A 13,419-nucleotide genomic window follows, 5' to 3' on the forward strand; every position below is an offset into this window, starting at 1 on the left:
TGGTATTATCTGATTGAAGAGATTGTGCATAAATCAGTCAAACCAAAACCCTTTGGTTTGAAATTCTGTGCCTTCCTCTATCCCAATGACTCTTAGATTTGTTCTTTTGATGGTGTCGCATAATTCTTGGATGTTTTGTTCATGGTTTCTTACTATCTTCACTGTGTGATCAACTTTATTTTCCAGATTGTATACTTTGTCTTCATTATCTGATGTTCTGTCTTTCAAGTGATCTAGTCTGTTGATGATGTTTTCTATTGAGTTTTTTATTTGGTTTATTATTTCCTTCATTTCAAGGATTTTTGATTGTTTTTTGTTTTTCAGAGTCTCTATCTCTTTCTTGAAGTAACATTTTGATACCTGTATTTGTTTCCTTATTTCTCTATTGGTGTGATCAATGGACGTTTGTATTTGCTCTCTTACCTCTTTGTTGGAGTGATCAATTTTTGCCTGTATTTGCTCATTTAGGTCATTCTTTAATTCACAGATGATTTTAATTATGAGCATTCTAAACTACTTCTCTGACATTTCATCAGCTTCACTGCCCATGGATTCTGTTATTGTAATATCCTGGTTTGTTTGGGGCACTTTCCTCCCTTGTTTTCTTAGGTTGTCTACATGTATTCCTTTCTTGCAGTGTGGATTTGAGATATTACAATTTCTACCCTATAATCTTGTAGTATCCATGCAGGTCATCTGTACCTCACCTTGATGTTGCCTTCTAGACCTTGCCAGTGTCCCACAATGGATGCTACTTCACTTAAAGTGGTGACAGCAATAGTGCAGATAGCTCAAGATAGCAGTGAGGGTGTCCCAAGATGGATGCAACATTTTTCAGAGATGGGGCAGAAAGGGTGGGCCTTACACTGTCTTTGGGATGCCTGATCTGAGATGCAGCTGCTTCTAGGCCCTGTCTGTTGTGGCAAGGTAGAGGCTACTGCGTGGGGAAGGCTATGACAATGTCTGCAGTGTCCCAAGATGGAAATGGGTTAGACCTGGGCTGCTAGTTGATGGTGGTGGGGTGAACCTGGGCCTACCCTGGGCCTGGGCCCCCATGCAGGCCAGTGGAAGTGGTCCTGGGCTGGATCTGAGCTCTGGAAGGTGTCTGTCCAGTGATTTTTTTTAACCTAAATTTTAAAATGATTTGTAAATATATAAAATAATATCAATCTTCTATTAGGTTTTTTATATTGTGGAAAATACAGTTATTCCAAAAAATGTATTATTTATGCTAACATGTACTATATTTGTTATTAAACTTCTAGATATGGTAAATATTGATAGATACCACCCATGCAAGTGAAAGGTTTTTGGAGTTCTCAAATTTTAAGCACTAAGAAACAGAATGATGATGCCATTAGTAAAAGAAGTAAACATTAACAACACCATCTGTCAAATCTGTTAAATTAATAGTGTTATAAAAATGTATTCTGTGTCACTCTCCTTTTTTATTCCCTAAAATAGCTGGGGGTGTTTTTGAATAATTTTTAACTCATTATATATAATTATAAATACCTTTATGACTTAGAGTTCCAAATTTCATGCTTCTACATTCACAACTGAATATACAAATGCTTAAGGATATGTGGAGATCATTGACAATGCTAAATTAAAATGATTATAACTAGTTTTTTATTGTATCAACTTCACATAATAATCATTTTTTTTTCAGGAAGTTTACATTGCTTTTTATACACTGCCTAATTAGATTTATAGAAGGGGCAGGTGGCAGAAATTCTCTTTCTAGAGCAAGTGAAAAGTATGAAAAATAAAATAATTATTGATGCCAATGTGTATTCCCACACACCTTAAAATGCCTGACCCTCTACTCATCCTACTTCAAATTTTATTATTATTATTTTTACTATTACTATTATTTTTGTAGTACTGGGGATTAAATCAGGTTTGTTCTGCCACTGAGCCCTTTGTATTTGTTATTTTGGAATGAGGTCTTGCTAAGTTGCTAAACTTGCCTTGAATTTACAATCTTCTTGCCTCAGCCCCCTGAGCAGCTGGGATTATAGTGCTACTGCACCCAGCTCCATTTTTTTTTTAAATGATAGATTTTAAATCCGAATCCTGTAAACAGAATACTTTTTTTTCTTAGAAAATAGCTGTTTCTGGGTAGAATTAGAAGTGGATGGGTGTGTGGAGGGACTTTTGGGCTTCTCTGTTCAGGAGTTCCAGAACTATAAGGAGAGCTCCAACATTACTCCTCATAGATTTCCCACTGCGTTGTCTTCAGTAAGTGGTGTTGATGTCAGTCTTGCAGTTGTCCAGGGAGCAACTGGATACATAGGAAGGAGGGGTAAATCGACACAGCTTCTAGAAGAAACACAGATCTGGGGAAAGAAACCTAGAGGTACCCTTCAGTCACTTTGGCCTCACAATGATGCTAAAACACATCACTGTGATTGATGAGAAAAACTATTTCTTTCTCTGGATTCACCAATTAATCTCACAAATCAGTTATTCCCTTAGTGCTATTAGGCATGTTTTTGTCTTGAATCTTTAGCAGTTTAGCACAGGGAAGGCAAGAACTTTGTATTTCATATGTTATACTGTAAGGAATACATAAATATGAAACAAAGCCTGAATCATTATGATTCATTTTCTCCTACTGTTGCTCCTACAATGAAAGGATAGATTTAAACCTCAACCTGATTTGCATCCTTTGCTCCTTCAGTCCTATTCAATAATTCATCAGAAGGCAGCAACTAATGGTGAACAACACTCAATTTCCCCTTGTTGGTACTTAGTAAACTTTAGCTTCTGCAATCTGTTTTCATAAAATGAATTTCACAATTTCTTTCATCATTTTAGTCACTCTTCTCTAGATTTGTTCAATTAGACTACAGCTTCTTGGCATGAGAAGTACTTAAATTGAACAATTTTCCTGTATGTTGTCCCATAAGAGAGGAAGAGGACAGGCCTGAATCTTTTATGTTCATGGATTGATGGCAGCAATCACTGTGACAGATACTATTCTCTGAATAGAGTAGGTACCGAACAAATGCTTGTGAATGGAAACTGTTGAATGTGGACTCATTGGTAATCTACTATTATTTTTCCATATATCTCATAAGTTGTTTACTAACATTTTGTTTCTTCTTTGGCAAATTGATTATAAACAATGGTAAGACTTTAAAACTTTTAATTCATGTTATGGAAATATCAGGGATTTATTACATACCACATGTTCAACCAAGCACAACAAATGATTATAGTAGCTGCCTACACATGTAGCCTAAGATGTGGCTCATAGCCATGCATATATACTGGACTGACAATACAAATGAATTAATGCTAGCAATGAACTATTGAAGCATCAAGAACTTTCTAACAGGATGTGAAGTATGTATGTATAAATATTTAGAAATAAAATAATTGACTTTATTATTCATCAAAATTGTTTTTATTTCAATATTTTTAGTTTGAGTGAAGTTTAATGTTTTATAATTTTTTTCTGTTGTCTTTATTTTAAATTTTGTAACAGGCTCTCACTTAGTTGCCCAGGTTTGCCTTGAATTTGTGATCCTCCTGCTTTACCCTCTCAAGGTAGCTGGGATCACAGATGTGTACTAACGTGCTAGGCTTTAATTCTTATATAATGAAACTTCACAGTTAAAGTTACAATGTTCTAGGTGATTAATTGGATTCCTTGGATCTTAAGTATCATATTTTCAATCAATATTTTAAAAAACAGATCATAGCTAGGTGCAGTGGCATGTGCCTGTCATCCTAGCAGAGGCTGAGGCAAGAGGATCTCAATTTCGAGGTCAACCTGGGCAATTAAGCAAGACTCTGTCTCAAATGAAACAATAAAAAGGGTTAGGAATGTAGTTCAGTGTGGGAGTGCTTGACTACTATGCACATGGCCCTGGGTTCAATCCCAGCACAGCAGAAAACATGCACAAGTGCACAGCATGTGCCCCACCCCCCCGCAAACAAACTGAAAGAAGAAAAGACAAAAACCCAAACTAATATCTCTAGATGAAGATCACAGATTATACATGTATATACTGTGAACCAAATTTTCTTTTTCAGGATTAGCAAACTAGTCACTGGCTAGACTTCAATGCTTTCATAAATAAAATCTCAATAAAACATTGTTATTTGTTTTATACGGTCTATAGTTGCTCTCATCCTACCATGGCAGAGGTAAGCACATGAAATGAGATTGAGTGCTCTGCAAAGCTTAAAATATGTACTTTTAAAAATTGGGTTTTACAGATAAAGTTCATTCTTACTTAAAAATTCAAGTTTATTCTTTTAATGGTTTCTTTTAAGAATATTTTTACCTTCAAGAATTGTCCTCCCTCATTGAAAAAATTAAGAAAAACATCAAATTACCAATGTTTGAAAAAGGTGTGGCAAAAATATGTGAAATACATCTTGGTCTAATTTTATATAAATGCCATTCTGAAGGTTTTCCTCTTCTTCAAACCTTCAACTATCGCTCACTTTCTATGGACTAAAGAACCATATAATCTCCCTTGCAGACTGACACAAACTGATGTTTTGGTATTTAGGATGCTCAATATATGATATCAAACATAAACCCTAAAAACTCAAAATCACCTGTTCCCTCTTAACAGGGACTGACATATTTAAATTTGCTACAAGTACTTAAATAGGTTCCCCACTCAGATCAGACAAGTGTAGTCCAAAAAATATAACAACAGCTTTCTTTAATCTGTGTGCCACCTGATAGACTTTTGTTAATGTAAAAGCACAAGAATTAATGGAATTCCCTCACTTTATATTTATGCATATGTTTTTGCTTTCTAGGTACTGCATTTTCAAAAAACTGAGTTCATAGTAGTTTAGGGTATGGATGCTGGGGTCATGCTATTAGTTAATGTATAGATACCCACCGATTTGAAGCTCATGTTGTCTTCCTTGTATAAGTAATTATTTAGTACATGATAAAAGCATAATAAAATATTTCCCTTTCTGTGAAGCAATATCTTAAAAATATGGTAATAAAACTTGAAAGAAAATTATTAACTTCAATAAATTTTCTTCAATTTTTTTTATAGTTCTATATCCCAAACTATATTAAAAACAGGTTTTAGAACTATTTTCAAGTCTAAGATGTTCAGCTCAGTTTCAAAGAAATATTATAGATCTTTCTTCATATTGGCTTACATAATATTTAATTAAATGGCACATTTGCAATTACCTGTGAATCTAGGATGAACAATTTTGATAATAAATACAACTTGCTGTTGAAAATTATACAACCACACTAGTGAAAGAAGTATAAGTTGGGTGTTGATTAAGATAGCTAATCTTGAGGTTTAAAGTGAGTCTGACTATGATGAGGAAGGAACTGAATACAACTCACCAGGTTAAATGTTAGGGTGGAGATCCATTGAGTATAAAAGAATTGGAAAGATGATCAGTGAGGAAGTTATCATTGGGAATAAGAATCTCTGTATTAAAATTTCTAACTTGTAACATGTATCTTATGGCATTATTGTGAGGCTAAGACTGCTTTGTGTGTGATGTGAAAACTCTTTACAAATAAGGAATAAATAAGTTCTAACAATTTACTAAGATCTAATTGTTTATCTGATTTCCTTGACATAAATGTGAAATATTTAAACATGAAATCTTCATGTTTTATGATACTTCTATTATTTTGAATATTAGAGTTAGGTCTAATTATTTTATGGAAGGCTAAAGAAAGAGGGTGTCGTTATGGATGCAAATAGCATTATTTAAATTATCGTGTGTTATATAAATAACAACGATTATCTGGAAACATCAGATATGACTTTTTTCATCTTTATTTTATAACATAAATAGATGAGTCATGTCATTAAAAATTATGAAGAGAATTGGTACTTGAATTTGAATGAAATTTGAAAAATCCAACTATGTCAAGGGTAAATAAGTATCATTTAGTACTTAAAGTTCTAAGAAAGAAAAGGAAAACTTTTCAAATATCTAGTTTTGAAACGAAGAATAGATAATAAAATTCATTAGTAATATTGCAACTGTTCTAACAGTATATTTGAATTCTCTATTGTGATTTGATTAGAAAGAGACACAGCATCACAAAAAGGAAAAAAGAAAGAAAAGAAAGAGACATACAGGGTGAACTGAGAAGACATTGAAATTCATTAAGTCAAAAGAGAAACAAAGATAAATGACTAGACAGACAAAGACTGGAAGAAAAAAAATAAAATAATGACGGTGCAATTGTAGAAGGAAATATTTTCAAGGAACAAAACCCTATGTTGGGTTTTCTTAAAATGCTACATATAAATTTGTTTGAAGGGATATTATGGTCTGAATATAAAATGTCCCCTCAAACTTCTCAGATTAATGCAAGACTGTTTGGAAATGAAATGATTGGACTGGGATAAATGTAACTTAATCAGTCCATCCTCATTTGAATGAGCTGGGTGATAACTATAGGCAAGTGGGACATGGATGGAGGAAGTGAGTCATTGGGGGCAAACTGTTGAAGGGTTCATCTTCCTTTCAACCCCTTTCCCCTTCTCTTTGCTTCCTGGATGCCATAAACCAACTAGTGCTCTTCTACCATGTCCTTTTGCCATAATGTGCTGCCTCACTTTGGGGCAGGGCATTGGAGTTGGCTGACAATGAACTTAATCTCTAAAATTGTAGACCAAAATAAACTTTCCTCCTCTAAGTTGTTCTTGTCAGGTATTTTGGTCACAGGGATGCAAATCTAACACAAGCAGGATACATTTTGTTTTAAACAAAAATACAACCATAAGTTGTATCAATACATTGATACAAGACCATGGCCCCAAGAAATAGGAGTTTATGGATACACATTGATAAGATGAGATTATCAAAATAAGGCAAGGAAGAACAATGAAACAAGCTAAAAATAAAATTCCCAGAGGAAAAAAAATCTGAGGTGATGCTATAAAGAAAGGATATTGATCTTTTTATTGGGGCGGGGGGTATCAGGGATTGAACTCAGGAGCACTGGACCACTGAATCACATCCCCAGCCCTATTTTGTATTTTATTTAGAAATAGGGTCTCACTGAGATGCTTAACACCTTGTTTTTGCTGAGGCTAGCTTTGAACTCATAAATCTTCTGCTTTAGGCCTCCAGAACCCCCGGCATAAGAGGCATGTGCCACTGCACCTGGCTGGATTTTGTTCTTAACATGTCCTTATGTAACTTACCCTGAGCAGTTGCTCTGACATAGAGAAGCTTTTCAGAATTCTTTACAAAATGGTTTCTTTTTCCATAGAACAGTTGTACCTATTTTGCATGTGGAAATAGTTTAAGAGTGGAGGCACACAGTTCTCGGAAGAGGACTGACAAAAACCCAGATGAGGCTCGGGTACAGGGCATTGTGAAAATTAGACACCCTGAGAGCTGCAGAAAAGCAGTAAGAGTGCGTCAAACACTGTGATGTTTGATATGGTCCTTTTCTTGGGGAGGTCTGAGAGTCCGCAACAGCTACGTTAAGAATGCAGCTCCAAATGTGCATCAGCATCAGAACTAGGCCTAAACCCAAGGCAGACCACAGAGCCAACATGAAGGAAATGAGAACAGCTTTCTCTGCCCTTAGGAAATGGGGCTTTTGCAATGGGCCAAGAGAGTTAGTATTGACTGGTTGGAGTGTGGGCCTGGACCTCTTGAGGCCCAGAAGACCTGGATAGAAGTGTTAGCCATGGAGACTGGACACTCATTCATAGAAAATGTTTAGAGGGCATTGGGTTTGATTCAGAAGAAAGTTCTTGTCCTTGCTCCCTTCCCCCAATTGTACTTGTAGTCACAGTTGAGGGAGCAGAAGTACCATTTCAAACTCCCTTTACTAGTGAAGAGGAAGCATTCCCTATTTCCTCTGAGTTAGAATTGTGTTCAGAATTCTATAGGACAGCTTGTAGATGAGCCCATGTTCATTCTGAACCTGCTGGGTGGGCTGGGATTTGTCAGAGACTGACATTTGGAGAACAAGCGAAAGAAAGATGGCTACATTTATAGACTGAAGGACCAGAATTAATTTTGAGGCTAGAGGGACCCACAAATGAAAATTGGAAACTACAAATGAGTAGATGTTTGCCATTGGTAAAGTATCTGGGTCACTTATAGCGTATTTTTCCACTTGTATTTTTGTCTGTGGGCTTTGATAGAATGGTTGCCTAACAAATGTTTCATCATCTGAGTACAATAATAGATTTCATTCCAGAATACAGTTGTTGCATAACAAAATTCAGTATGTTGGAGGTAAAAAGTCAGTCAACATGAATTTAAGCTTTGTATGTCCTTTGTTTGCAGGGAGTCAGGCATAAATGAGCATCTGTCATTTGACTCTTCTAGAGCCTTTCTAGCGTACGTGCCTAGGGCATGACACATCAGAGTCTGATGTTTTTTATCTTTTATTACCTGCTAGATCCCTCTGGAAAGAGCCTCTGTGGAATTCATCATCTGCAGGCTTTGTTAGAGGTATACATATAAATACATGTTGAAAACATTTGTTGCAGATATTGTGGTTTCCAAAGCTGGCTTAAATAAAAAAGTGTTGAGATGAATGATGAAGGGGACCTTCTGCAGGAGGTATGAAGCTAATAATTAAAATGTTATTTATCAAAATGCTGACAGCAAACCTCTTTATTATTCTGTGTCAACTATTTGAGGACCAGTAGGAATAAGGATAGCATGATTATATTTGTTATATGTCTGCTTTGGAGAGGTTTGTGAAGAAACACTTCTTTATTATATATTGAGTTTATAAATGTAATAAAAACTAAATAGTTCAGAATTTTCATATAGGAAAGCTTACTTAGTTTGAATAATCATTTAAAATAAGTTTGTTAGACACTGAGTTTTAGAAGCACCAGTATACAATAACATTTTTATTTCTATGTTGTTATTGAAAGAAAAATATTTGCTTTTCTCAAAGATTTTGTCTCAGTCTAATAAAAGTACTTCAAGATTAAATGACTAAAGGTGAAAACCTGTTCAAATTATATTTGGAATATATGAAATATTAGATAATAATAACCACTTATTGGATCTAGACTGTATTCAGATGATGATTTGTCAACATATAACATTTCTTATCAGTTCTAAATTTGTATGTAAATAACTTCTACTCTTGTATTATCCAAAGACCATTATGAAGGACTAAAATTTGGACTCAGATGCAAAGTGTGGTTATATCTGGGAGGATGAAGATTTTTTTCTTTAGAGGAAGTGAGGAAAATATAATGCAAAAAGCATTCCCACTATGTATAAAATGACATTGTCAATCAGGGCACCATGTACAGAAGTAACATGTAGAGAACCGCTCTCGCTACTTCTGTGTTAAGTGGAGATGATGGCTGACATCTAATATATATGGAGTCATTGAATACACATAATACGTGTAAGCCATTTACTTGGGATGGAGCTGGGAATGAATACACTTTCCACCTGAACACTGGGTGAGGCTATGCGAAGAAGGGACTCACTAAGGAGAAGCTGTGGCTTGTCTTGTAGTGTCATGTCGTTGTCACATGTTGTGGACATATTCATGAATGAAGGTCAATTTATAACTGCAAATAATAGTTTAGGGAAAGAAACTGAGTGTTTTTAGTGTGAACATCTTTAGCTTTTTGAGATTTTTATTTCTATTATTTAACTTCTTGGATTAGGTTTTATGTACTAGTCCTGAGCCTGTGGATGAGCTGTGTTTTCTTCCCCGACTTGCTCTGTGTTAGCCTAGGATTTCAGGTAGTTCATCTTCTTTGAAAGTCCTTAAGAGCCACACCCTCCCCAAGACCAGTCTAGACAAAAAGTTGATTGTTCAATCTTATAAGCATATAAAATTCAACAATATGATTTTTTAATTTTAATTTTTTTTTGATATTTATTTTTTAGTTTTTGGCAGATACAACATCTTTGTTTGTATGTGGTGCTGAGGATCGAATCCGGGCCGCATGCATGCCAGGCAAGCTCGCTACCGCTTGAGCCACATCCCCAGCCCCAACAATATGATTTTAATGTACACAATTTTCACAGCAAGAGACATGCTCTACCTTTGGGAAAAGTTCTGAATAACTGGAACAGAACATTGTATTTAATAGATGTAATTTTAAAGGCAAGCTCAGGCAGGCCCTTTGAATCAATTCTCCATGGAATAGCCCCCTTCATACTCTCTTGTACAAGGCTATAATTTCAGGAGGAGAAAGAAAATGGGAAGTGGAGGAGAGAGGATGTATGATATTTTCTTTCCAGTTGAACAGTGTTTAGAAAAGGACAGTGCCCGAGTGCCACACCAGATGCTCTGGCACTGTGAGAAACAGCAGCATGAAGTTAACTGCAAAAACATGGCAGCTGAACAAATGCTCCCTGGATGAAGAAGGGCAGATGGTAATGTCAATAAAGTCCCTCAGGATGGTTGCCTCCCTAACCCAAAGAAACTCTGGGTCAGAAGCTTCAGTATAATGAACAGGTAGTAATCTTAGACTTGGTGCTTCTCTAAAGAATATTTTAGGGAGATTCCCTCTTCCTAACTATGTCATAAAGTCAGGCATTCAACCAAATTCTTAGAAGTGGTAAACAGAATAAAATACATTGAAAACACATTTTTATTTCTCTAAGCATGACCTCAAGGGTGTTTAAGTTGTGAAATTGAGGGAAATGGTAGCAAACCATACTAATTAAAATCTATGTATCAAGAGCTTTGTGTGCGATATTGCACTAGGTGAGTTGAATGAGATTGGTTGGTTCTCTGCCTTGCAGGTATTTGTAACTCAACACAGAAAACCCCAGGATAAGTAGGCACTAAGGACACGTGTTTCTACACGGCAGAAGAAATGGCACCATCTGGAGTGAGATCAGAGGTGCATCCTGCTTGCTGCCTGGGTCTCATAGGGCACTGAGTGTAGCCCTGTGGAAAGCTCTGGTTGACCTGCTAGAGGGCAGACTTCAGGCTAGAGAATTACTTACCTCAACCTACCCCTTTCCCTGCTTTATGCTATTTTCTGTGTGTCTCTACAGAGACTTTCTGATTCTATTTTTATATTTCAATGAGTTTTGTCACTAAGGATTTAGAATTTTTGCTTTTCTGATTTCAAGGTTTATAGTTAATTTTATATTTATTTTTTATTTAACTCTGTTACCTACTTGCAGTTTAGGAGGACTCTGTTTAAGAACTCTTAATGCTAAAAATTATATTTGTATTTCATATGTGGTAGTTAAGCACACATTCCTTGAACTCAAATAGGTCTGTTTTAATCTTGGTTCTACTAATTACTAGCTGTGTGACGTGGGGCAAATTTTCATACTTCTCTGTGTTTCATTGGAATATTAATAGTATTGGAAGAGACTTAATTAATACAGTTAAGGGCTTAGAACAATGCTTGGAATATTGAACACCAGTTGAAAAGGAGCCATTCCTCATAAATGCTTTATTCTATTATACTGACCAGTAATATCCCCACTAAGTGTTCAGTTTTGGAAAATTAGGTTTACACTTTTTTCTTTACATGATAGAATTTTATTTGCCTCTGCTAATAATTATGTGTGATAAATGATTATATAAATAAACAAATCTATCTACAATTTCTAGCCCAGTAAGGCTTTCCTTAGGTACAATGTTTAGAACTATATTTAATACTTGAGTTATATGCACATTATATTTTTTAATAGGATAGAACACCGTCTCCTCTCCTATTAAAAATATTCCTTTTGATGAGGTCTAGTATTTTTATATGCAACATCTCATTAGTTAATATCTTCACTGATGGTTCTATAATGTGTTAAATCTTTTCCACACTGTATTACAGAGCCCATTATCATAAATGCATATTACATACTATATGTATACTTAATTTTCTCCTACATATCTTTTCTTGCCTTTGAAGTACTTTTCCTCCCATCTACAAAGCCTTCACAAATTACACTGATTTCATATACTCAAATACATATATTTTTAGCTATAAAATTTTAATTTCTTTGAAAAATTTCAGTTCACTTACGAAAACATTGAGTAAAACCAGCCCAAGCACCAGACCCAAAGAAATGATCAAACTTTTTTTGCTTCCTTTATTATTTCACCTTCCTTTAACTTTAGCTTCCTATTATGAAAATTACTTGGTATTAGATTTTTATAAAATTGTTTTTGCTTTCTCTGAAACTGTTGGTTAGATACACTTTCCTTGAATGAAATTTCTTCCTGAAGGTTTTGCCTGGCCTTGTTCCCAGGGGTGCTGTTCCTGCCCATTTGACAGCTTGTTGGGAATGAAAGTGAGATCCACAGCTCTTCGCATGGGAGCAACTACATCATTCACATCTGGGCATTTCTTTCACACAGAGGCTCTTATTAATGATAATTGCTCTATATTTTTTGAATAGATGTGAAAATCTGTCAGATTGGATATTTTATCGCAAAAGTGATGAAGACTGAAAAGTTGGAAAGTTGGAAGTAGAACTAGAAATTATCCAGGTTTCCCATGACATTTGACTGCCTAATCCCTCTACAGCTGTGCTTGGGATGAGAACCTGGACACTTGTACAGATAGTGCAGCCAATTTTGAGCCCCTTATGTTAAGTAGAATTCTGATTTCTGTAATATCCAAGATGCTTGCTTGGATTTTCCTTTTGTGCTTTGCTTCACCTCAAAGGACAGAGATGCTATTGAACTCTCACTTGAAATGTGAAGTTTAAAAAGTGATGAATTTCTTGCTGCCTTTTTAATAAGAGTGTTTAGCATTTAGTATTAATCAAAAGGCAACATATTTCATTTTCAGCATTTTTTTCCCTATTAAGTTTGCAAGTAGTATGAAGAAATAAGTAAAAGGACAGTTTAAACCCCACAGATTTGAAATCTGCTGTTTCCTAACTATGAAGTGGGGTGAGTTGCTGCATCAGTCAGAGCCTCAGTTGCCTCACTGGAAAAATGTCAACTTAAAAATGTCCAATTTTCTATGAATTGGGAAATGGTGTTCTTCTGGGTTCTCATCTATAATGGTCACAGACACTATCTAATTTAGTTTAGACTGAAGTGACTTTGCAGAAATAGTTTGTTTGAAGGAGTGAATCATTTACTGAATCAGAAAAAAAAGTGTTCCAACTTTTCAAATAAGCTCCAAATGAAGCTCACTTAAGAAGTGCTGGTAAACCAGACAACCCCAAAAGAGACTAGTTTGGGCAGGTATCTCAATCATATGTGGAACAGATTTGGGACTAGAAGCATAGTTAATCATCCATGGTTTAGATTTAAGGTGTTCCCCAAAAGCTATATAGACAGTATGGATTTGGTGAATCTGGTGGTTTTTAACATCTCTGAATTTCCTTTATTTTCTGTTGTTTCTTTTCTTTTTGTTTTATTTGTTCCTTTTAGGTATTCATGATAGTAGAGTATATTTTGACATACATACATGGAGTATAACTTATTCTAGGTAGGATCTCGTTCTTGTGGTTTACATGATG

General features: G+C 35.3%; 1 protein-coding gene across 1 annotated transcript in view; it reads left to right on the forward strand.

Annotated features, from left to right (window-relative positions):
• Positions 1-13,419, forward strand: part of Lgsn (lengsin, lens protein with glutamine synthetase domain) — a 72,708-nt gene that overhangs the window by 32,074 nt on the left and 27,215 nt on the right. Inside the window, exons 2-3 of the mRNA XM_078018518.1 lie at positions 2,115-2,244; positions 7,247-7,393. Coding sequence (XP_077874644.1) covers positions 2,115-2,244; positions 7,247-7,393 — 277 coding nt within the window. The remainder of the gene's footprint in view (positions 1-2,114; positions 2,245-7,246; positions 7,394-13,419) is intronic.

The sequence above is a fragment of the Ictidomys tridecemlineatus genome, chromosome 8 (assembly GCF_052094955.1).
Source record: "Ictidomys tridecemlineatus isolate mIctTri1 chromosome 8, mIctTri1.hap1, whole genome shotgun sequence".
In the NCBI taxonomy this organism is placed as follows: domain Eukaryota; kingdom Metazoa; phylum Chordata; class Mammalia; order Rodentia; family Sciuridae; genus Ictidomys; species Ictidomys tridecemlineatus.